The sequence below is a fragment of the Phacochoerus africanus genome, chromosome 11 (assembly GCF_016906955.1).
Source record: "Phacochoerus africanus isolate WHEZ1 chromosome 11, ROS_Pafr_v1, whole genome shotgun sequence".
In the NCBI taxonomy this organism is placed as follows: Eukaryota; Metazoa; Chordata; class Mammalia; order Artiodactyla; family Suidae; genus Phacochoerus; species Phacochoerus africanus.
This window is the reverse complement of record NC_062554.1, coordinates 77,779,090-77,801,361: the sequence shown is the minus strand read 5'-3', so window position 1 is coordinate 77,801,361 and position 22,272 is coordinate 77,779,090. Positions and strand designations below refer to the sequence as shown.

Here is a 22,272-nt window from a genome sequence, read left to right as displayed (position 1 = left end):
TGTATTATCCTTAAGTTTTTTTTAAAATAAGAAATCGCATAACCTCTCTGATATTGCCTAACAGAGTAGACCCTCAGTAAATGTTCTCCATCTTCCTAGAACATTTAAAGATACTGCTGTTTGTGCTTCATTCTCTGTGACTATTGGAACAAGCAGCAGGTGCCTTGGCCTTCAGAGCGTAATCCAGAATGGCTTAGCCAGGGGGACCCTAATCCTACACACATCCACTTCTCAAAGGACCAGGCTACAGAGCGCAGAAGGCAGGGAGTGGCCAAAAATAGAAATGGGAAATGGCCATGCCTTGATCTTTCTCCATGAACACAAGGTCGGGTCTAGCTTTAAACAAGTACTCTGCCCAGGCGTGAGACCATCCCCAACAAGACTGAGACTCCCCAGTGGTACAGTTAAGTAACAGTCGTCTAAACAGTCAGCACATGGATAATCATTTCTTGCTGGCTCATCAGTTCACATACATTTCAATTAAAATTCAGCAAAAATTTCTGCAGTAACTATGTTTCAGTCACTGTTCTAGGCTCACGAGGTTAAGCCTGGTAAACTGTCAAGGATTCAAATTGCTGGCCCTCTTAGTTTCAAGATTGTGGCTTTACCCTCTTGTCTAGATTGGCCTTGCGAAATCCTTTGTGTCGCTTTCACCAAGAAGTGGAGACTTTTCGGCATCGGGCCATCTCAGACACTTGGCTGACAGTGAACCGCATGGAGCAATGCCGGACTGAATACAGAGGGGCATTGCTGTGGATGAAGGATGTGTCACAGGAGCTTGATCCAGACCTCTACAAGCAAATGGAGAAGTTCAGGAAGGTAGGAGATTTTGTGGTGGTTACCCAAAGTGGTACCTGCTAGAAGGTAATGAGGTGTGATTTGAATCCCTCTAGTGAAGAAGACATTAACTCAAAAGTACCAAGGATGCAATTAATCATCGGTAGTGTCTTTTTATGTGACAGAATACCAATTAATGTGATATATAATTCTCTAAGGATATGATAGAAGAGACAGCTGGAAATTGCTGGGATTTAGCAACTGGTTTTAATTGAAGTCAGATTTTCATATAATGTGCACTTTTGGTAAGGCTGTCACTTTTAAATGCTTTTTCATGCATAACTAAAAATCAAGATTAGATCAAATGAAACTGGAAGGCGAGAACAGACTATTGGGGAAATCTTTTTTAATTGCTAATGAATATTAAAATTAATGGAATAATAATGTTCCTTTGTTTTGTGAAATGGTTCAGAAGCAGTGAGGTTTAGAGGGAAGATTAAAATAATGTAGCAATGACTCCATCTGCAGTAGACCCTTTGGATATTTGTATGAGACAAATAGATAGCTGAGAAGATGGATATGCTCTTAAATTTTCCTGAAATGACCAGAGGAACAATGTTTTGTTGGTTTTTTTAAGTGTCTTGTGTGAATCTGGCCCTTTGGAAATTTGGTCATACAATGATATATTGCACCACTAGGTGGCAGCCATACACTGAGTATTTATGAAAATGCAGAGAGATTTTTGTTGTGTACAATCTTGGTAGGTCTTTGTTTGGTTGATTTGGATATATTTCAGAGTATGAAAGACAAAAAAAATCAGGCACATGTTAAGTTTGACATATTGTGTCAATTGTCTTATGCATTTCACATTATCCATTTGTAATTGTGATATTGCTTAAAATCCCTAGATTTCTTAAGTACATCATTTGCAGAGCTGTGCATAGGAAACCTTGCTGGTATGCAGGTTAGATGTGTGGGGTGGGGGAAAGGAAGGACCTTGTGTTGCTTAAGAATAGGGCCACCAATTTTCAACCCAGGTATTAGATTGATACAAATTCTTTCGAAGTCAAGTTTTACTTTGGCTTGTAATTTAGGATCCATCTGTATGAAGGGACTCAGAGTCCATTTTCCTTCTGATCATAGATGATGTTAGTGTGTTAGCAGCAGGGACTCCTCACTAAGGCAGGTTTCTGAGCTCATGGAAAATCAATACTGAAAAATCCCCTACAGATGGGCTGGTGAAACTCACTCATTCTATAAAGGAGAAAACCAAGACCCCGAATTAGTAGATAAAATTTTCAAAGGTGGACAGCTAGATGGTGGTGAGTCCATGCCACATTTCTAATTGAGCCAGTAACTTGGTTTGTCTTTGACACTTTCCTTAGGGATTGGAGAAGGATGGAGTGGAGAGGTTAGAAAAGGGGAAAGGAACCAAAAACTCAACATTTATCTGCAGGTTGTAATACCAGTCACTCTACATCCACTATCTTCTCTAAGTCTCACAATAACCAAGACACAGATTTTATTTTACAGGTGAGGAAAATGATACCTGTGTTACGTAACTGGCACAGAATCAGACAGGGAAATGGAAGTCAGAGTCCTAGAAAATATGCATAATTTTTTCTGTAAGAGAAAAGAAACAGGGAGTTAAAAGACATACCTAAAATTGACAACGGTGTTTTCATAGTAACAACTCTCCTGTGACTTTCATTCAACAGACATTTCTTGAGCACCTTCTATGTGCCAGGTAATAAAAGTAAACATAAAATTATTCTGGAAGGCGGGAGACTTTCACGTGAAATTGTGTTTATTTGGTTTTGTTTTGAAGGGTGGTTACTAGCTGTGGACAGATGAAATAAACCAAGTCCTTCGTCATTTGGCTTGAATGTTGAAACATTACCCAGTCTGTAGTGTCATCAATCCTTTGATTTTGGAAAATATGGTTTTTTAAAAAAATCCTTTGCCATGCAGAAGCAGCTGAAGCAGTGCCTTGCTCCACAATCCCATGTGTGCTGTATTTAATTTAATAGCTGAACATGGTGTACTTGGAATTTAGGGAAAGAATTTTTTTTTTTTTATAGAAGACTGTATTCAAGTGTATATTCGATTAGGCTCAACTCTCTATGAGGATAGGGACCAGGTTAGTTCTCTTCACTCCTAGCACCCCAGAACCAGTCCAGCACCTGGCCCAAATTAGCACCCATGTCAAATTGACCAGATTCCAGCCATGGCATTTTAGTGCCAGACCCATGCCTTCTCATACCTATAGAGCTTTCCTCCCATATGCAACAGACCTGTTGAGGTTTAGGGAATTGGGAATTGATATCTATGGTTTTGTATGTAAGAAGTAGCATTATTAATTTGTGTCTTGCTGCCCTCTTTGGAATGAATTTAAATTGCAGAGTTTGCTATTCACTTGGAGTTCATAATGTGAATCTTTGAGCAAGCTTCTGTTTTTTTCCCCCAGTGGGGCACCATTGTAAACAGAGTCTCCATTTCTCTCTCAGGAAAGTGTTACTGAAATGCATTTCCAAGTCCTCTGGGAGAGTGGTCCAGCTGTGGGTAGTTCCTCGGGAGTCACTGTGGGAGGGGGATGTAGTCTCCTCCAACCAACTGCTTCCTTCATATCCTGATGGATGAATCCTGAGATAAAGTGGTGTCTTGCTCTAAATTCTGTTCTATGAGTTCAGTCGTTCAGTCTTTCTTTCCCCCCCCCTTTTTTTTTTGTCTTTTTAGGGCCACACCTGAGGCATATGGAGGTTCCCAGGCTAGGGGTTGAATCGGAGCTGCAGCTGCTGGCCTATGCCGCAGCCACAGCAATGTGGGATCCTACACCATAGCTCTTGGCAACATCGGATCCTTAACCCACTGAGCGAGGCCAGGGATCGAACCTGCTTCCTCATGGATGCTAGTCAGATTCATTTCTGCTGAGCCACAATGGGAACTCCTGAGTTCAGTCTTTCTGAGGAAACAAACTTGGAATCCATATCTACAAGTGTGATCCCCCTGGTCCCAGTCTTAGGTGTCCACTCCTTCACCTATTCATTCATCCAGCAAATGACATTGACACCCACCTTGTGCCAGGCTGAGTGCAGGGGATTTAGAGGTGCCCTCCTGTCACAGGAGTCTCCTGGGGTCAGAGCAAGAAAACATGATGAGGTCAGGTGAACCATTGTCTGAGGTCGCACCTGGTGCTACAGGAACATCAGGGAGGGCTTCCTGGAGGGAATGGCATCCAAACTAGGAAGGATGAGAGGGAAGGAGCTGGGTGGAAGGAGGGGGGCCAGCAGAGTTGCAGTCTGGGGAAGCAACATACACAAAGGCCTTTAGGTGAAAGCAAACAGGACAATTTAGGTCCTTTTATTTCCCTACAAACAGAGCATGAAAGGCAAAGTGGATGATGTGGGATGTGATCGGTGCTGGTAATCAGGCCCCAGCTGAAGGGACATCGTCCCTGAGAGCCGAGGGGAATAAGTCGTGTGGAGAAGGGGAGGGGCTCTGTCCATCTTGTATTTTTACCAGCAATACAAGCTCGCTCAGATTTCAGTGTGCGGAAGGGTGGGAAGGGCCCAAGCCTGAGCTGCACATGAGACAGGGTGCCCAAGGAAGAGAGAAAGAAGCCGACCAGGGAGAAATGTCCTGTTCTAACCTTCATCAGACTCTCAACAGCACCACATTAATTATAGAGCTCTTCATTCTTTTCAGAAGTGAGCAGAATATGTATAAATAAATAGCAAGAACAAGTGTACTTTAACTTCCAACCAAGGCTTTTTTTCTTGGTGTTTTCAAAATGCTAAGTAACTTTTTTTTTAATAACAAGCAGCGAGCATGACTGAAATGATGAATGAAAAAGTTAAACAAAGCAAACAATCTGTTTTCATTCTGGCACCCTGTGAGCACACGGACCCGATGACAGAGCTCTCTCGGCAGCAGCGTTAATAAGCATTTATTAAGGGCCTATCTGTGGGGATGGAAATACAAAGAGGTGGAAAAGCTTGATCCCAGCCCTCGAGAAGGCCCCTGCTCATCATCTGTTCCTTGTCAAAATTACCGTGGTAAACGAGACACCTGGACAGTGGGGCCACATGTAGCCATTCTCCTAAAGGCTAGATAATAGGAATGGTGGATGCTTTTAAATGGGCTGGGCTGGGCTGTTATTGCAGTTGGAAGTCCTCCTGACAGTGCGATTCACCCCAGGAGGGAAATGGACAGGAGACAACGAGGCCACAAAGTATTTTATGAGCAGTTACAACGTGTGATGTATGTACCCTTTGAAGGCACAGTAAAAGGGTCTAACTTAAAAATAGAGCCGGCTTCTTGTAGCAGATTACATCAGCTTAAGCTGTGAGCTCACTGAAGAGCTTTTGCAGCCTCACGCCCTTGAGAGAGTCCTCCTGTGGTCAATTAAGTGTCTTGTTTTTCTTGAGAGTCAGAAATGGGATAGAGGGTAATTATTCTAAATGGAATAAAAGCTGTGCTAGGTGTAAGAAAATCATCCTGAATCCTCTAAAGAGATAATATGGAAACATATAGCCGGGCATTTGCATTAGTTGGAGTCCTTATAGACAAGGACATGGGAACTGGTGCTTTAATGAGGCCCATTTATTAAATGGCTTAATGAAATCCTACAGCATTTGTCTGGCGTTTCATCACTGTAATTCAAAAGGGTTTCGAAAAGGTAGGGAGTGTGAAAGATACACGCTGGTATTCTTAGGCTTGACTCTGTTTAAGAGTGTTAGAGTCTGGAAAAGTATGAAATCACTAAAGTCATGTTATCAAAGGATACCTTACCCATGAGAAGGTTTATTAACAAATGGTGGTGGCTTAATAGGTGGGAGCTCTTAGGGTCGTCAGTCAGTGGTGTCCTTGGGTGTCGACTGAAGGTTTGGGTCCGTAGAGCTTGGTCAAGGACTAGCAAACATCAGTATTGACATCGGAGGGTTTTTTTTTTTTCCTGTGGACAAAGACTTGGGTTAATTAATTTGACAGTATCATTAATTACTGCTGAAATCGTTGGTCTTTGTCAGAGGTCGGGCTCTCTTAGCAATTGAGGGCAGGTCCCATGGGAGCTGGAGACGACAAATAATGCCTGAATGTCACCGCCCAGCTATATCCCCATTCTGCGATGAAGGCCCTTCCTTTTAGCCTGAGCCATCCAGCTCTTGGGCTTCACCTGGGGTTCTGCTTCTGTTCAGTGCTGAGGGTGGGTCTCAGACACTCCCTACCCCCTCTCCAAGGGGTTGTGTTGGGTGAGTGTGAAAAATGTCAGGTTTGGATCCATATAGGAGACCAACACTAAGTCTCTGAAGGCGGTACCTTGACACCCAGGGCTTTGCCCAATTCATACATGAAAGCGGTGGGCGGGTTTGATCCCTCCTCTCTGTCTCTTCTGGTATTAAAGTTCTGTGCACTGGCTTGAATTCATTGATGAGGTGAAAGTTCCTTTTGTAAAGCCAACACACCCTATTGCATCTGTTTCCTAACCATCCGTTTCCATTTGTTGGGTTTTGACGCATGGCGGTTATTTGTTTTGGTTGTTTAACTAGGGCGCCTGTTTTTTGGTGGTCCCCAAGAAGGCTGAATCCAGCTGCTAAACCCCACACTTGGGTTGCTTTTTCTCTCCCCCACCTAGGAAAAACATGCCATGTTCACACGGCACAAGGAAAAGGGAACAAATCATTATCCCCTTGCTTTAATTTCTGAATTTCATGAGATGAGGCCTTTGGGACTTTGTGTGTCTTTATTGATTTTCTCCACTGAACTTGGTGAAGAGCAAAAATTAGTGTCAGGGTTAAGCCAAGACCATTTAGGAAAGCGTGAAACAGCTAACCCTTGTATAGCTGGTGGCTGGCTGGCTGGCTGGCCTCTGCCAGTGATTGGAAATAGGAGGAGAGGGCATAGCCTCAGAGGTAGGGTGGCTCTACACTCTAGTACCAGACCTACCTGCACCAGCTCTGACAGCTTGAATCAGGATAATAAGCCCATTGCAATTCTCATCCACTAAAGGATAGGTTCTAGGTGGTTGCCAAGCTCTCTTCCAGCTGTAGTATTTTTGTTATGTTTCCTCTAAATCATTAAGCTCATCAGTAGAGAGGTGCATATGCTCTCAAGCAGGGCTAACGTGTCCTTTGTCAGTGTTGTGTTTTCCTCCAACAAGCAAGTTCTAGTCTTGATGAATTTGCTTGGTCTTGTTACTATTGCTTTAATCTTGGGCTCTGGAAACAAAAGAATGTTTCACTCCTAATTCTTGGGTAGAGGAGCCCTTGACATTTATGAAATGTTAATATCTATCTCTTATTTAGATATTACTACTATTGTGAGGGTCAGAAACTTGTGGCCCATGGGCCAGCCACTTAATTTTATAGTTTTTATTTTTAACACAACCATGCTCATTCATTTACTTGTTGTCCACGGGTACTTTCACAATACCATGGCAGAGATGAGTATTAACGACAGAGACTGTGGCCTGCAAAGCCAAAATATTTATTTGACTTTCTGCCCCATTACAGGAAAGTGTTTGCATTCCCCTTGTTTACAAGTCCCTTGATTTATAGGCACCTCCAAGACACGTTGAAGATGGTTTTATATCCTAAAATGTACCATCGTAACCACTTGTAAATGGCCAGTTCAGTAGTGTTAAGTATATTCATATTGTTGAACCACAAATCTCCAGAACTATTTTTATCTTGAAAAACTGCCACTCTATACCCATTACACAAACACTCTGCATGCCCCTCTCTCCTGGGCACTGGCAACTGTTATGCTACGTTGTGTTTTTAGGAATTTATGATTATTTTAGATTACCTCAGGTAAGTGGAATCATGCAGCATTTGTGTTTTTGTGCCTGGCTTATTTCACTTAGCATAGTATCTTCACTGTTCCTCCATGTTGCAGCATGTGGCAGAATTTCACTTCTTTTTAAAATTGGATAGTATTCTATCGCATGTATGCATCACATTTTATTTGTCTGTTTAGTCATCAGGGGACGTATGTGAGTTGCTTCCACCCCTTGAGTAATGTAAACAGGGCTGCTATGAACATTAGCATACAAATAACTCTTTAAGACCCTGCTTTGAACTCTACATACATAATGTACAAATATAATATGTATCTTTTTAGTGTTTTATTTAATCCTGCCACTGAATAAAAATGAGACTCAGGCTATGCCAGCAGGGAGTCACTTGATTTTGATTTTATCATCTTGGAACATATTATCTATATGTACTAATTTATAATTGATATTATCTAATTTGTATAAGAATCATAAATATCTGTGCTTAAAAAAATAAGCATATGTAATACTGTAAAAGCTCATATGTCAGCTTAAAATCGATTTTTTTTCTTTCTGTTGAGAGTGGTATCAAATCTTTGCCTGAGGCATTTCTCTAATTGTTTGAGAGAAAGGCTTGCTTAACTCTCAAGTTTCAGAGTGGACTCTGGACAAAAGTTCATTATCGAAGTGTGAATGGATCCAGCCCAAGATAGTTCTCCTTTTGCCAGCTAGTCTGGATTTTCTTCCTTAGACTTACATGCCTTGGATGGCATCTGCAAGCCTGGTCTCTAGAATTTCATGGATGATAATATATAAAACATACAGATTTTACTGAGTAGAACCATCAGGTTCCAGATCGAAATCTTATAACCATGGCCTTCTCAGTGCCTCGGCAGCTGGAATTCCCTCGGAGGGACTCATTATTTCCGTGTTTCATCACAGTGTGCTTTTGGCTGCAGGGTTGGGGGAAGGCTGATGCCTGTGACATCCTACCCCCTTCTGAAAACCACAGACTGTTCCATCTGCCTCTGTCTCCTTTTGGTAACTCCTGGAGAAGGTGTCACTTTAGATTAAGGTTTAATGGAAAATTACTGTATTCAAGTAGCGTGATATACTAGTTCCTGCCTCTATAGTTTCAGTCTCCAAGTCTGTCTGTCTATATATCCCTCTAGATTACCCTCTTCCTTTTGGTTAACAACTCAAATATCATCTTTCCCATCTGGTCGTCTTCTTTCATGGCAAATGGGTTGCAGTTATTGCCATCATTAAGAATTTAATGCAAAAGAAGACAGTTGCACCCTGAGGAGTTAACTTAGCACGCTCTCCTTTTAAAATGCTTATGCTTTAGGGATACATCACACTATTCTTACTTTACAAGATGGTGGGTTACTTAGACACACAAAATGGAATGTGGATTGTATTTAATTTTAAGCAGGAGCAATGTACTCTTTCCTGAGTGCCAGTAGCTTTATAGCACTGTGAGTTACTTTTCTTAGAGTTAAAAGGAATATTCTTCAAATACATTCTTCTCTGCAACTAGACTTTTCAATGACAGGGAAAAAAAAAATGATTTGATGGTTGTCTAAATTGTCACTTTTATGAGTTCCCATCATGGCTCACCTGTAAAGAACCTGAGTAGTATGCATGAGGTCACAAGTTTGATCCCTGGACTCTCTCAATGGGTTAAGGATCTGGCGTTGCTGTGAGCTGTAGTGTAGGTCACAGATGCAGCTCAGATCCTGTGCTACTGTGGCTGTGGTGTAGGCCAGCAGCTGTAGCTCTGATTCAACCCCTAGCCTGGGAACTTCCATATGCCACTGGTGCAGCCCTCAGAAAAAGCAAAAAAAGAAAAAAAAGTCATTTTTACATCATACTGGATTTATAAATTGGGTATGGAGAGTTAATATTTCAAAAAGAAAGCTCTAAATCACAATTGCTTTAGAAAAAAAAATGTTCTGTGTTAGTTTGTCACCAAGGGATATTGAAAGAATTTGGATTCTGCTTTCTAAATGATTGAATTATTTTTGTGAACCCCTAACAAAGATTTATCCAAGCAGTACTGGCCCATAATAGAGCCATAGACTGTCAGTGGTTTCACTGGTTTTCCATATGTCATTGAAACTCAGAATACCCTTCATCTCAAGTCCAAGTCCATCCATACTCCAGTGTTTAAAATATGAAAAGAATGAGTCAATAGGAAATTTGTATCTTCCGCTCACAGTTCTGAGATTTTTTTAAAAAAAGGGTTCTTTGATGATTTCTTGGGCTCCAGAGAACTGATATAATTTTAATCTCACAGGGAAATTAGCAGTGGAGGCCCATATGTGACCCAGCGTATGACCTGGGCAGGGGTGGCTTTGTTCACTAAAGCGTGTATGATTCAACCCACTTCTCTCAGAGGGCTTCCCTTTGCCTCCTTGAATGAGTTTTTAGTAAAAATAAAACCTTAAACAGAAAATATCAAAGTGTTTGTGCTTACCTTTCTAGTGTAAAATTTTCAAGACAGTTCTAGGCATAATAAAATTATCCTAAGGGAAAAAATTCTGTTTCCTATCCAACAATTACCCCACACTTAATCATTATACAAGATGAATGAAACTCATATACAGGAGCCCTAAAATCTTACACTGGCCAATTTTACATGGACTCAGGGAGCTCTAAGAAGAAGCAAACCCTTGAAAGGCCATTGGTATAACTTTGAAATGAAATTCCCACATGCATTAATCAGCCGCTGTTGTTCCCATCAAATGAAATATGATTTTAGGGCTTGGTAACACTTCACAGTTGATTGGCTCTTTCTATCCAACTACCCATCTATCTGTCCATCCATCTATTTAAATTCACTCCCCAGCTGTGATTCTGAGACAACCATTGTCATTTAGATGCTGATTCCTTACTGTGGTTCTTCTGGTGACGGCTGACATTGGAAGAAGGAATACTACACAAGATAGATTAATTACATAAACAAATTGAAGGATGAGAGTTTTTTTTTCCTGCTTTGTTCTTTTAAATCTCTCCGCCACCCTGGGCCTTTAGAGATGGGACTCTGCATTCTTATGAGCAAAAATAGTTCATGGGTATTAGTTCATGTTCTGAGAGAGGTCTAGGCAGAGACTTGGAAAACACCCACATTCTGGGCTGACGAACCATATGGAAAACCCATAGATGACTCTATGGGAAATAAATGAAGAAATTTCTCAAGTAGATAGAAAGCTGGAAAAAAGCTAGTGAAGTAAAATATATTACATTGAGGATTTATTCCCTTTCAATTTTTTAAATCTTAAATTAGGGGGAAAAAAAGATACAGGAGAACCTGACCATAGTGATGGCTTCCAGGGCAGGGACTAGAGTTGGGAGAAGTGGAGAGGGGATCAGCAGAGATGAGAAGGAGGTTAGAGATGTGCTGCATGCCTTTTTGTGCCTTTTTTTTTTTTTTGTCTTTTTGCCTTTTCTAGGGCCGCTCCCGTGGCATATGGAGGTTCCCAGGCTAGGGGTCGAATCGGAGCTGTAGCTGCCAGCCTACGCCAGAGCCACAGCAACGCGGGATCCGAGCCGCGTCTGCGCCCTACACCACAGCTCACGGCAACGCCAGATCCTTAACCCACTGAGCAAGGTCAGGGACCGAACCCGCAACCTCATGGTTCCTAGTCAGATTCGTTAACCACTGCGCCACGACGGGAACTCCCTTTTTGTGCCTTTTAAATGTGCCATGTGCATAGATTGTCCTTAAAATAATATGTCTAAAAAATAATGAGAATGAATGAGATTAGCGTAGGAGCAGATAACATTTGGTAGAAGGGAAGGAATAATGACAGAAAATTTGTCTTATGTGGACAGAAATGAGGGGTTTTTGTTTTGTTTTAAATAATAATAAAGGGAAGAGGGAAGACCAGTGTTAGAGGCAAAGAGGGGAAGCCCAGTTCCAAAGGTGATGTCATATGAGCAGCCGGATGGAGGAGGCTGGAGCATGAAGTCATTTTCGAAAGCCGTCAGCAGAAAGAGTCATGTGAGTTAGCCAAGTCACCGAGGGATAAAAGGATCAAAAGCAATGCCTGGGGGAAACACACCAAAATTAAGATGACAGATTTTCCTTTAAAAGCCTTCACTGTTCTAAGTGGATGGGAATAAGCAGAGTTATGCTGATCCTGAAGGGATTGGGGAAAAGTGAGAAAATAGAGAACTTTTTCCATTTCCCTTCAATTTCATCCTAGAAAGGACGAGTTCTATGTTTTGCATCAGTGAGAATGTAGAGAAAATCCTTTTCCAAAGAAGAATCAAAGGCAGAGAGGACCACTGTTTGGAGGGAACAGCCCCCACCTTTCCACTCATGCTGGAGCCTTTGAGTTGGGTTGGAGCATCTATAGGCTGATATTTGATGTCTTAACTTGAGGGTTTTCTGCTGGCTTTAATGACTTGTTCCCTGTTCACCATCCACTTCTAATTCTTATTTATGCTACTTAATGGACTCAGACAAAATCTTACCCTCCTGCAACTCTGAAATCTTTTCTCTAAATCTAGCAGTTTCATCACTTCCTTTTTACTGGTGGGCTTCAGGTTTTAGAAGCTAAGCCAAGAATATGTATGCTCCTTGTGAGCCCTAATTTTGTCATTAACATTTCTTCAGAAGTCATATCAGTTGCCATAAATCCATCTCTATCCCTTCGGCTTTCTAGTATTTATTTACTACTAGTTGATTTTTATAGTATTCTCACAAGGGCCTTCTATTGCTTACGTCTGGAAATAAATGGAAATACATGCAGAATCTAAACCACACATCTTTTTTGTGCACATGTTATGGAGTGGCTTCCACTCACAAAAGTATATGTGTCAAATCAGATACAGCAGGGAGGCCGTAGGGACCTAGTTGCTCCTAGGGTTTCCAGAGGCTGCATGGTGGACTCAGATTTCACTGGAATTTTATCATGGTCCCCATAACTCAAGTGATGCTGAGTAAAAAGTTGAAATACATCTTTAATTTGAAAGCTTTCCATGTCATCCTCATCCAGGCTGTGTAGGCGATGCTTCCTCACCCTCCTTCCCCAAGTGATGCCAGGAAAAGTCAGTGATTTGTAAATTGAAGCTATGTCAGCTAAAGCTTTTATTGCTACTTATTATCCTGACCTCCGTCTGCTTTTAATTTTAATTCTCTGCTGAAAGAACTAGGTTTGCCTTAAAAAAAAAAAAAAAAGTTTGCATGTCTTCCACTTTATAATGAAAAAAAAAAAAAACCACAACACCTAAAAGTAGTGATGAGATGCCGGACAACGGTTGGGTTTCCCAAGTTGGTCTTCCTCTTTTCCATCTATAGTGTATTTTAGGTTTGGGACAGAACCTCTTGTATTTTCTATTTACCGATTTGTCCCTTTTCTCTTCCTGGCATGTCCCTGTTTTCCCCAGCATTCAGCAGTTGCAGCTAATTCATGTAAATACAGTAGACACTAAGAAATTGATGTTAGGAAAGGGGTTTGGATTTTTTTTTTTTAATGGCCACACCTGTGGCATATGAAGGTCCTAGGCCAGGGATTGAATCTAGGCCACAGTTGTGACCTATGTGGCAGCTGTGGCAATAAGCTGGGGATCAAACTCATGCCTCAGCAGCAAACCAAGCTGCTGCAGTTGGATTTTTTTTTGGGGGGGGGTCTTTTCAGGGCCGTACTTGTGGCATATGGAGGTTCCCAGGCTAGGGGTCGAATTGGAACTGTAGCTGCTAGCCTAAGCCACAGCCACAGCAATGCCAGATCTGACCTGAGTCTGCAACCTACACCACAGCTTACGGCAACACCGGATCTTTAACCCACTGAGTGAGGCAGGGATTGAACCTGCATCCTCAAGGATGCTAGTCAGATTCATTTCCACTGAGGCAGGACAGGAACTCCTGCAGTTGGATTCTTAACCCACTGAGCCAAAGCAGGAACTCCAGAAAGAGGATTTTAAAATGAAATGGAAAATGATAAACTTTTTCACTTATTCTTCAATGGAGAAAATAAGAGCAATAAATTTCAAGAGAAGGTTAAACATGTGTTGTGCAAAAGTGAAAGTACTGATCATTTTTTGCTCATTTTTTAAAAATATCTTTTTCATAGTACAAAAGCACAGCCAATAGTTAAGTTCCATATTGAACAATGTGATAAGTTTATTTATGTTAAGATAATTAACATACTTGAATTTTTTCCCAGCCTAGGGTTTTTCTTAGCATTCCACCTCATAGATAAGATGTAGCAGCTACTTAAATATGTATACAGTGCAGGGTATTTCTGATTAAATATTTGTACAATGTCTTCAGTTTACAAAGAAGTTTCATATTCATGATTTCATTGAAGCTATACAGGAGTTCAGTGAGGGCATGAATTCTTTGTCCGTTTCATAGCTGAGACCACTGAGGTGCCATGGGTCTGACCAGCTTGCCCACAGCCACTTATATGAGTCAGGATTCATCCAGGCCCTCTGACTCCACTCTCAGTGTTCTTTCCACCACTTCTGCCCTGAGTGGCTCCAAATCCGATAAATGGAAAAAATGTTCTGTGGGAAAGAGACCCAACATTGCATTAAAGTAACAGCCACATCTTCTAGCACGTTCCACATTGTCTTTTCCCATTTGCTCTGACCCAAGGGCTCATTTTACCAACACGTTTAAGGACTCTTTAGATTTTTTTTTTTCCTTCTCACCAAGCCAGCCCATCAATCTCTCTGCCTTCTGAACCTCTAGTCATGTTCTGGGTTCAGCTTTTAGCATTTCTCCTTTTCCATCTTACTCTGTGAGTACAATTCACAGTAACATTGTTGCTGTATCCACATGGGTTCCTTGGGGTCAGATGCCTGAATCCCACAGCAGTATACTCTGTATACTGTATACTGTATACCCAAGCCTGAACAGGCAGTTTGAGGCTCAAGGTTGGAAAGATGACTTCACAAAGGCCAGCACCTGGTCAAGGATCCTACACATATCAGCTTGTAGACTTAAAGCCAGGACCCTGTGGAAAGGTTATCACTCATTAGATGAGTGTAACAGAGATACTACAGCAAACAGGCACAGAAAGATAGGTGTCCTCCTGCAACATTTCTAGTAAAGGACATTTTCCCACACACCCAACAAACCCTAAGTTACTGTGTGTGAGAAATCAGAATTTCCCATGTTGCATGTCAGAATCCTCTGAGAAGTGAGTTGGACATGGAGAATCCTGGGTCCCACCTAAGGATTCTGATTCAGGAGGCCAGAGATGGGACCCAAGAGTCACAACACATGGTTGCTGAACCCCTATAGCCTAGAAATTTCTATATCGTAGATACTCAAATACACTTACTTTGCTCATCTACAATCACTCTAAACCTTGCTAATTAAATCCCTTCCCCTTCAACTAAACCTTCCTTACTGCTCTTCTGGTTAACTCAGAAAACTCAAAGAGCTTGGATGGAGCCTTGTGTTAGTCAGTGTCTAGAGTTGATCACTCAGGATCACACTGCTTTGTGAGCATGGAGCAAATAGTTCTGAGGATGAATTTGCACATGTTAAGCACAGGGAATGTCACAGGAGCATCCTGGCACTGTTAGTGTCCTGATATGCATGCTAGTAAAAAGCCGGCAGCATCACAAATAAATCCTACCCCTCGGCCTCCCTCCTCCTTCATGTGCCTTGTCTCTTGCCCACAGTGGGTCCGTCCTCTTAGGATTAGGTGAGCCTGAGACAACAGTCTCCAGCACCAGGTCCTACAACACTGCTGTCATTTTAGTCTGTAGTTTCTTAGCAGCTAACATTATTCATGAGCAATGACGTCCTGGCCTTGAGCTGCTTCCTGTAGTGAGTACCAAGATGTTGAGCAAGAGTTGGGGATGGTGTGAAAACAAAAATCCTCATTTGTCCCAGAATGACATCCTGTGCTTGTGGAGATGCTTTAGAGGTGGTGAAATCAGAAATGAAGAATGTTAGGAATATATGTACTTTGACATTTCTTGACAATGTACAGCCATCCTTGAAGAGGACACAGAATCTCTAAAGTTGAATGTAGAAGTAGAAATGATGACAAGATTAGCAAATATATTATGAAAAGTTTATTTTGCACCAGCTACTATTCTAAGACTATTACATAAATAGGCTCATCTGAATTCTCCAGAGGTTAGATGCTATGACTCCTTCTTCATGGGTAAGGATTTTGAAGCTTAACGAGATTAAATGACTTTCTCATTGTTGCACAGAATGGGACAAGGCCAGGTGGGAAGAGTTGTAAATTGATTTATGTCCCATGTACATATATCTTATTTTCTAGACCTGAAGTGGCTTTTTTGTGAGTGTGTGTGGTGGGGACTTGTGGACTAGTCAGTTAAATGAGGTTAAATAGCCTCCCTTGCTTCAGTTTAAATGTTGAATCTGTTCAAAATTCTGCTTCCTGTTAGGGCTGGTTGAAATAGTCTCTTTGGGTGCACACTTTCAGAATTCTCCCCCTCTTATCCTGCTTGGAGGGTGTTGGGCTGACCGTCCTGGAGGGGGCAGAGGAGAGGGGATCCTTGAAACCACCTTCTGTGCTCTGGCTCCTTTCTTACAACATTCTGGAGGCTCAGCCACCCTCCCTGATGAATCACCCTAATGGCAATTCAGACTCCATTAGGCTCCAATTTGGCCCCCAATCCAGGGCCACGCCCTAGCAAGCTCACTAACAGGCTCCTTTAGCCACCTTCCTTTCCCTTCTGTAGGACATGTGAGACCTCTGGACTTCTTTCTCTCCACACCCTGAGAGCCCAGAGAGAGACTGAGGAGCTGAATTCAGTCCTCCTCCGTCAACTGCCTGCTTTACTTGGATGCAGCTCCTCTTATTCAGATTAAAGACAGCTTGAGAAGCAATCCTCTTACAAATTCCCAAGTACATAGTAGGGAAGACTGCATCCTACCTTTAGTTTTTCCCTCAGTGCTTTCTCTCCGTGGGACAAGGCTGGGCTCCAGGGGTCATTGTCTACTTCCCTGATTGACTGTCCAGCCAGAGGGCTTGGACAGGCTTTCTCCCTTCCCCCAGCTCTGGTCATTCACTTCTGCACCCCAACCCCTACCCTAAGAAAAGTATGATTAAGCCCACCTACTAAAGTGGAAGATAAAAACTGTGTAATGCTTTAGTGTCTAGCAAAGTCTGAGTTTCAAGCTTATTATCTTGCTGCAGGCTTGAAAACCTCACTTGGCCTGTCAGAAGCTGCAGAGTACCACTCTCTCTCTCTCTGTATTTCTCCTGCAGCAGTCCAAGTGAACAGCCTCCCACACATCCCAGGCAAGGTATGCCCCAGGCTGACAGTGCAGAAGGTCAGGTGCATGGACTTGCAAACAGAAAAGCACATTGACGATTTCCAAAAAAGTGACCTCAAACTACCCACCACTGGAACACAAGTGTTCTCACTCCAGAACATAGACTTTCATCCTTACACTCACTGACTTCTAGAGTGAAGGAAATTTGGGGGGTTTGCATTGATAGAAAGGAATGGTGATAAAAATAAATCAGACATGAAGCACTTCATTTTAGTCCAGAAGATATCTGCAGTTGCTGCAGAAGCCAAGGCTATCCACAGATTCCTAAAAAATAACAATTGACAGTGGGAAAGTAGAAAAGGATGACAAATTATGAAAGTATACTGGTTAACTGGACATCGGGTCGAGGGGCCCAGAGTCACCAGCTGGAAACTCAACCAGTATTCACAACTATAGCTTAACTCTTAATGAAACTCTTTCATTATATCCAAGCATCTAAAACGACCTTTGGGAGACAACTACATTAAATCTGATTTTTCGTAGCCAAGTGCTCTTTCAGCACCTTTTACATGATACCTCATCAGTTTTATGTCTTCGGTTCTCAACAAACCGCCTTCCGTGTTTGTCAACCTGACGTGGCAAATGCAGCCTCTTACCTCTGACCCTTCCTGCTTCTATCACCCAAACAGCAAGTCTCTTCCTGGACTTCCTTCCTGTCAGTTTACGGCTTCTGTCTTCTCTCATCCTGGCTTAAAACACAGAACATCCAGAAATTCACATTTTGGTTAATATACTGCTATATAATTGTTCTAGTGTACTGTCTTGTACTTCTTTTAACGTATTTTTCTTCGACTATGCTAAAGGCCCTTGAAGACACTAAGAAGCTTTCATGACCTCTGTGTCACCCGCAACACACGTGACACTGTGCTTTATCTCAATACATATTTAGCAAATCCTTTTCATTTGACCTGCATTCTGATTTTTATCTACTGTGTGTGGTGGGACGGTCAGGTTGAACTAAAATCCTTCTAACATTAGTTCTACTTCATTCCAGTTTTCTAACATTTCATTTTTGTCAGAACACTGTATATCTGTTTCAGGCTGCAAATGAAAGCATGTATCTTCTTTACAAAAGGGAAATTTGCAGTTAGGAGGAGGTTTTCTGGAATGCGTGTACATGTTTCACAGTCAAACATGAGGGCACTGCTGAGGGTGAGGAAGGCTTTACCTAACTGAGCTTAAGTGATTTGTTCATCTTGTGAACTGTGACTCCGTACAGGAGATGTGCTTGGCACTGTGCAAGATGACACTGGGGGCGGCGTGGTGATTAAATGTACCGTGTGCTCACTGTAGACCAGGCCCTGGGCCAAGGAACATTACATATGCTACTTCATTAGTCTCCTTGAAATTCTATGACCCAGCCAGTATTAAAAACCCCACTGCACCTTTTGGGTAGGATATAGCCTAAATCTATAGTGAGATGTTTTTATGTGCCCCACTGTAAAACATGAGGAGGCAAGGAGATGAAGGGGGTTCTTTCTCCCCTGATGGGAATAGCAGAGGGCAGGAGGGAAGGTATGAAGGAGGGCGGGTCAGGGAGATTGGCCCCAGGGAAAGGGAGTCCAGAGTGGGGCTGAGCCAAGTGAAGGAAGAGCTCCGTCACTGTTTGCTTTCTTGTTGCCAGAGAGCTGAGCGCACACCAAAAGCTCAGTGTTACTTCCTTTCCCCAGGTGCCCTGACACTCGGCTGCCAGGCAGCTGCTTCTTTCTGGGGAGGTGTATCAGGCAGACGCTGAGGGGGCAGAGCCAGAATGCAGGTCCCTGCCCTTTAGAGGTTTCCAGGCAGTTAGGAAGGGAGGCAGACACAAATTCGATTATTGCCAGTGCAGTGAGTCTCAGAAATGGAGGAGAGGTGATGAACTTCTCAGCTTTTCACCTTTCTGCTTCTTCTGGGGAATTTCCTTTCTCCTTCCCTCTTTTCACTGACCCGTGCCTTTTCTTTCTCCCACGGACTAGCAGGGCGCCCCTCAGAATCAGCTCCTCCGTTCATCATCCTCTCGTTCTCTGAGCAATTGGTGAACCTTCACGACCTCTGCTCCACTTGCAGTGTTGACTGCAAGCTCGTTCTCCCACTGTAAGCCCGATTTCTCACTGAAGATGCACAAGGGTTTCTAGGAAATGCTCAGGTTTCCTCACAGGCCACACGCCAGTGTTCCACCAACTCTGCATGACATTGCCCTCTTTCCATTTTTATCTCCAGATAGTCCTCTTTTCCTTTTTTTTTTTTTTTTTTATTATTTTTTAAAACAACTCACATGGCTTTGTTGATTCAACCTACCAGTCTCCTCGGCTCCAAACTCAAAACCTGACTCATTCCTTAGCTCCATCTTCTTTGTCCTGTCAGCCATCGTATCCTGCTCAGACTTCCTTCACAACTCTTCCTGTGTTCCCATTGTGGCTCAGCAGAAACGAATCTGACTAGCATCCATGAGGATGCAGGTTCTATCCCTGGCCTTGCTCTGTGGATTAAGAATCCAGCGTTGCTGTGAGCTGTGGTGTTGGTTACAGACATGGCTCAGACCCTGCTTTGCTGTGGCTAGGATGTAGGCCAGCAGCTACAGCTCCACTTCATCCCCTAGCCTGGGAACTTCCATATGCCATGGGTGTGGCCCTAAAAAGACAAAAAAGAAACAAACAAAAACAAATAAAAACCTCCCCTTGCATTGGGCCTTCCTCTTGCTTCTCACTGTGGCCACCCTCTCTTGGCTTTTCATCACCTGGGGCTTTAATGAAAGATCTCTTAACAAATATGTCTCTTTCTGTGTCTCTCCCTCCCTCCCCCCTCCCCACTTCTCCCTCTCTCCTTCCCCTTCACACACATACTCAATCTAAATCATACCTTCTCCAAACAAACAGCAGTCTTGACCTGCTGCATTGTCGATTAAGGATCTCCCATGCTTATATCTTACCCCAGCTCTCTGTGTTCTCCATGACTGTGCCCACTTTGTCTATCCAGCACTGGCCCACACACCCTCATAGTAAAACTGAAGCTCTTAGGTTGTATTATCAGGCCAGGTTGCAGCACTACGTGGTGATAAAGAGCCTGAATAAATTAACTAGTCAGGTGGAAAGAGGTCTAAGGGAGCTGAAAAATCATCCCCACTTTCCGTAGATTTTAAAGCAGTAAGAGATAGACGTGTTTGGATGTTTGAGATCCAAAAGCCAGTGGATGATCTTGTTCTGTCCCTTTTAGATCTAACTGTGTTTCTGTCCACAGGATAGTTGCATTTTCCTAGTAAAGAGGTCCAGAAAGCCTCTTTAAGCATCTAAGCCAAAGAGATAAGTATGCCATCAACCTGACCTGGCTCCATGGTCTCACTTAGTAATGAAATGTCCATGTTTCCTCTAAATCAGGCCCAGTACACCCTATGAGAAACTTGAATTGGATTTGACTCCTCGGTATTCTTTAATGTTTTTTCCAACCTCTGCTTCAATCAGAAGCCTTGTTCTTTTTTCTTTTATTATGTGGAGCATATTTGTATGCCTGTTGGTACATTAGTTGATAACTCCTCATCATGTAGAGAATCATTCTTGTTTCCAAAAGCACTTGACAGCATCGCTGTTACTCATCGTCTTCCTATGCATCAAGCCAACAAGCCCTACCTTGTCCTTTTCACTTCATGAGAGGCAGTTTTACCTTAAGATACTGGCCAGGGAGTTCCCATCGTAGCTCAGCAGTTAATGAACCCAACTAGGATCCATGAGGATGCAGGTTTGATCCCTGACCTTGCTTAGTGGGTTAAGGATCCGACATTGCCGTGAGCTGTGGTGTAGGTCACAGACGCAGTACCCTCCCTTCACTCTCCTAGAAAGAGGCTCCCAGAGGCACAGACTGACCCTTCTATGAAGAAGAGAAGCTACGAAATTAATGGGAGTGTTAATCAAGGAAGGAGTTGGATTTTTAAAAGGAAATGTTTTAAGATTCATCCCAGCTTGAGTGCCTAGATGTTTCTGTTCTCTGTGGCAGTACTTGTGTGTATGTGTGTGTCTTTCTTTCTTACCATTTGCTTTGATTCCAGAACAAAAAAGTTACATTTGTAAAGAAAGCACTCACTTCAAAGATAAATCAACTGACCATATGTCAGCAGAAACTCTAGGCTTACTTTCCATTCTTTGGTCTTCCTTCAGCAATTTCACTGACCAATTCTTGAACGTGCCTGTTATGTTGAAACAGTTTTACAGTTTAGTTGGGAAGATAAGACATCATCTCATGACACAGGAGGAATATGTGTGGTTGCTTAGTGTTCGGGTGAGCAGTGAAGCCCCTATATGGTTATTGCCCTGGGTTCCTGTCGTCCCAGAACTTCATGGGGACTTGAAGTTCCATCTAAATTGGGAGAACTTGCCACTTTACTTTAAACTAAATATATTTCCATCACAATTAAAATTCATAAGCCAGATGAGAGAAGGATCTCTAATAATAACTACTCACACTCTGAGGATTCCATTTTCTTCATCTTCCACTTTTGAAGGCGCAGCCTGTGTCCCGTGAGAGAGACATGATAAGGAGGGAGGCAGAGACTCTCATGTGTGATCTACACGTGGTCACACTGGAGAGCCTGGCATAGACCTATCCTCCTGTTGGCTCCAGATCTAGTGCCCCTTTCAGCCCAAGCATGACTTAGGAAAGAGGTGGTTTCAAGACTAGTCATAGCAGCCAAGCTCTCTGGCTGGGAAGTAGCGGGAAGTAAGCTTGAAGTTACTGTTAGATACTAAGCCTCTGCTTATGTTTAGGGAAGGTAACAGCAACAACAACAACAACAAAAAGTATTATGGTGACTACCCTCACATGGGAAAGCTAGAGATATACTGCCAGGTCTTAGAGGGATGGTGTGTGTGTGTGTGTGAGTCTGTGTGTTTATCTATCTCTGTGTGTGTCTTTGTATACACATGTTGAGAGCACACTCACAACACATGCACGCTCAGAACCAGCAGTGTCTCTGCTTCTAACATCTTCCCTGCGTTGTCTTTAGCTGTGTCTTTACACAGCTAAACCTCAGTTGGAAGCAATGAGCTATGTTAGCACTGTGCTTCTGCAGGATCCTTTCATCCAGCAGCTCTCCTCACAAATCAGCACTTCTGTATTCCATAGCATTTGGCCATGTTCTGCATCTTCATCATTGTTGCAAAATCCCAGGGTTTCTTTGTGCTCTGCTTTGGAAGTTTTCATCCTAGACTTGATGGAACTCATTCTCCAAACATGTATAAATCTCCTCCCATCTGAGTACACGTGGTGTTAGGCAATCTTGAGAGCACATAGCTTAAAAGGAGATAGCAAGTTTTTTTTGGCCACACACATGACATGCAGAAGTTCTTGGGCCCAGGATCAAATCCAAGTCATAGCAGTGACAATGCAGAATCCTTAACCTACTGTGCCACCAGAGAACTCCAGGAGACAGCAGTTTGAACAAAAACAAATCATAGGTTAACGTAAGTGATAC

General features: G+C 42.6%; 1 protein-coding gene across 7 annotated transcripts in view; it reads left to right on the top strand.

The window, feature by feature from the left end:
• The window catches only part of ICA1 (islet cell autoantigen 1), a 149,391-nt gene that overhangs the window by 41,191 nt on the left and 85,928 nt on the right, over positions 1-22,272 (top strand). For all 7 annotated transcript variants that reach the window (XM_047752363.1, XM_047752359.1, XM_047752364.1 and 4 more), the window contains exon 6: positions 621-819. In XM_047752363.1, the coding sequence (XP_047608319.1) occupies positions 621-819 (199 nt within the window). The remainder of the gene's footprint in view (positions 1-620; positions 820-22,272) is intronic.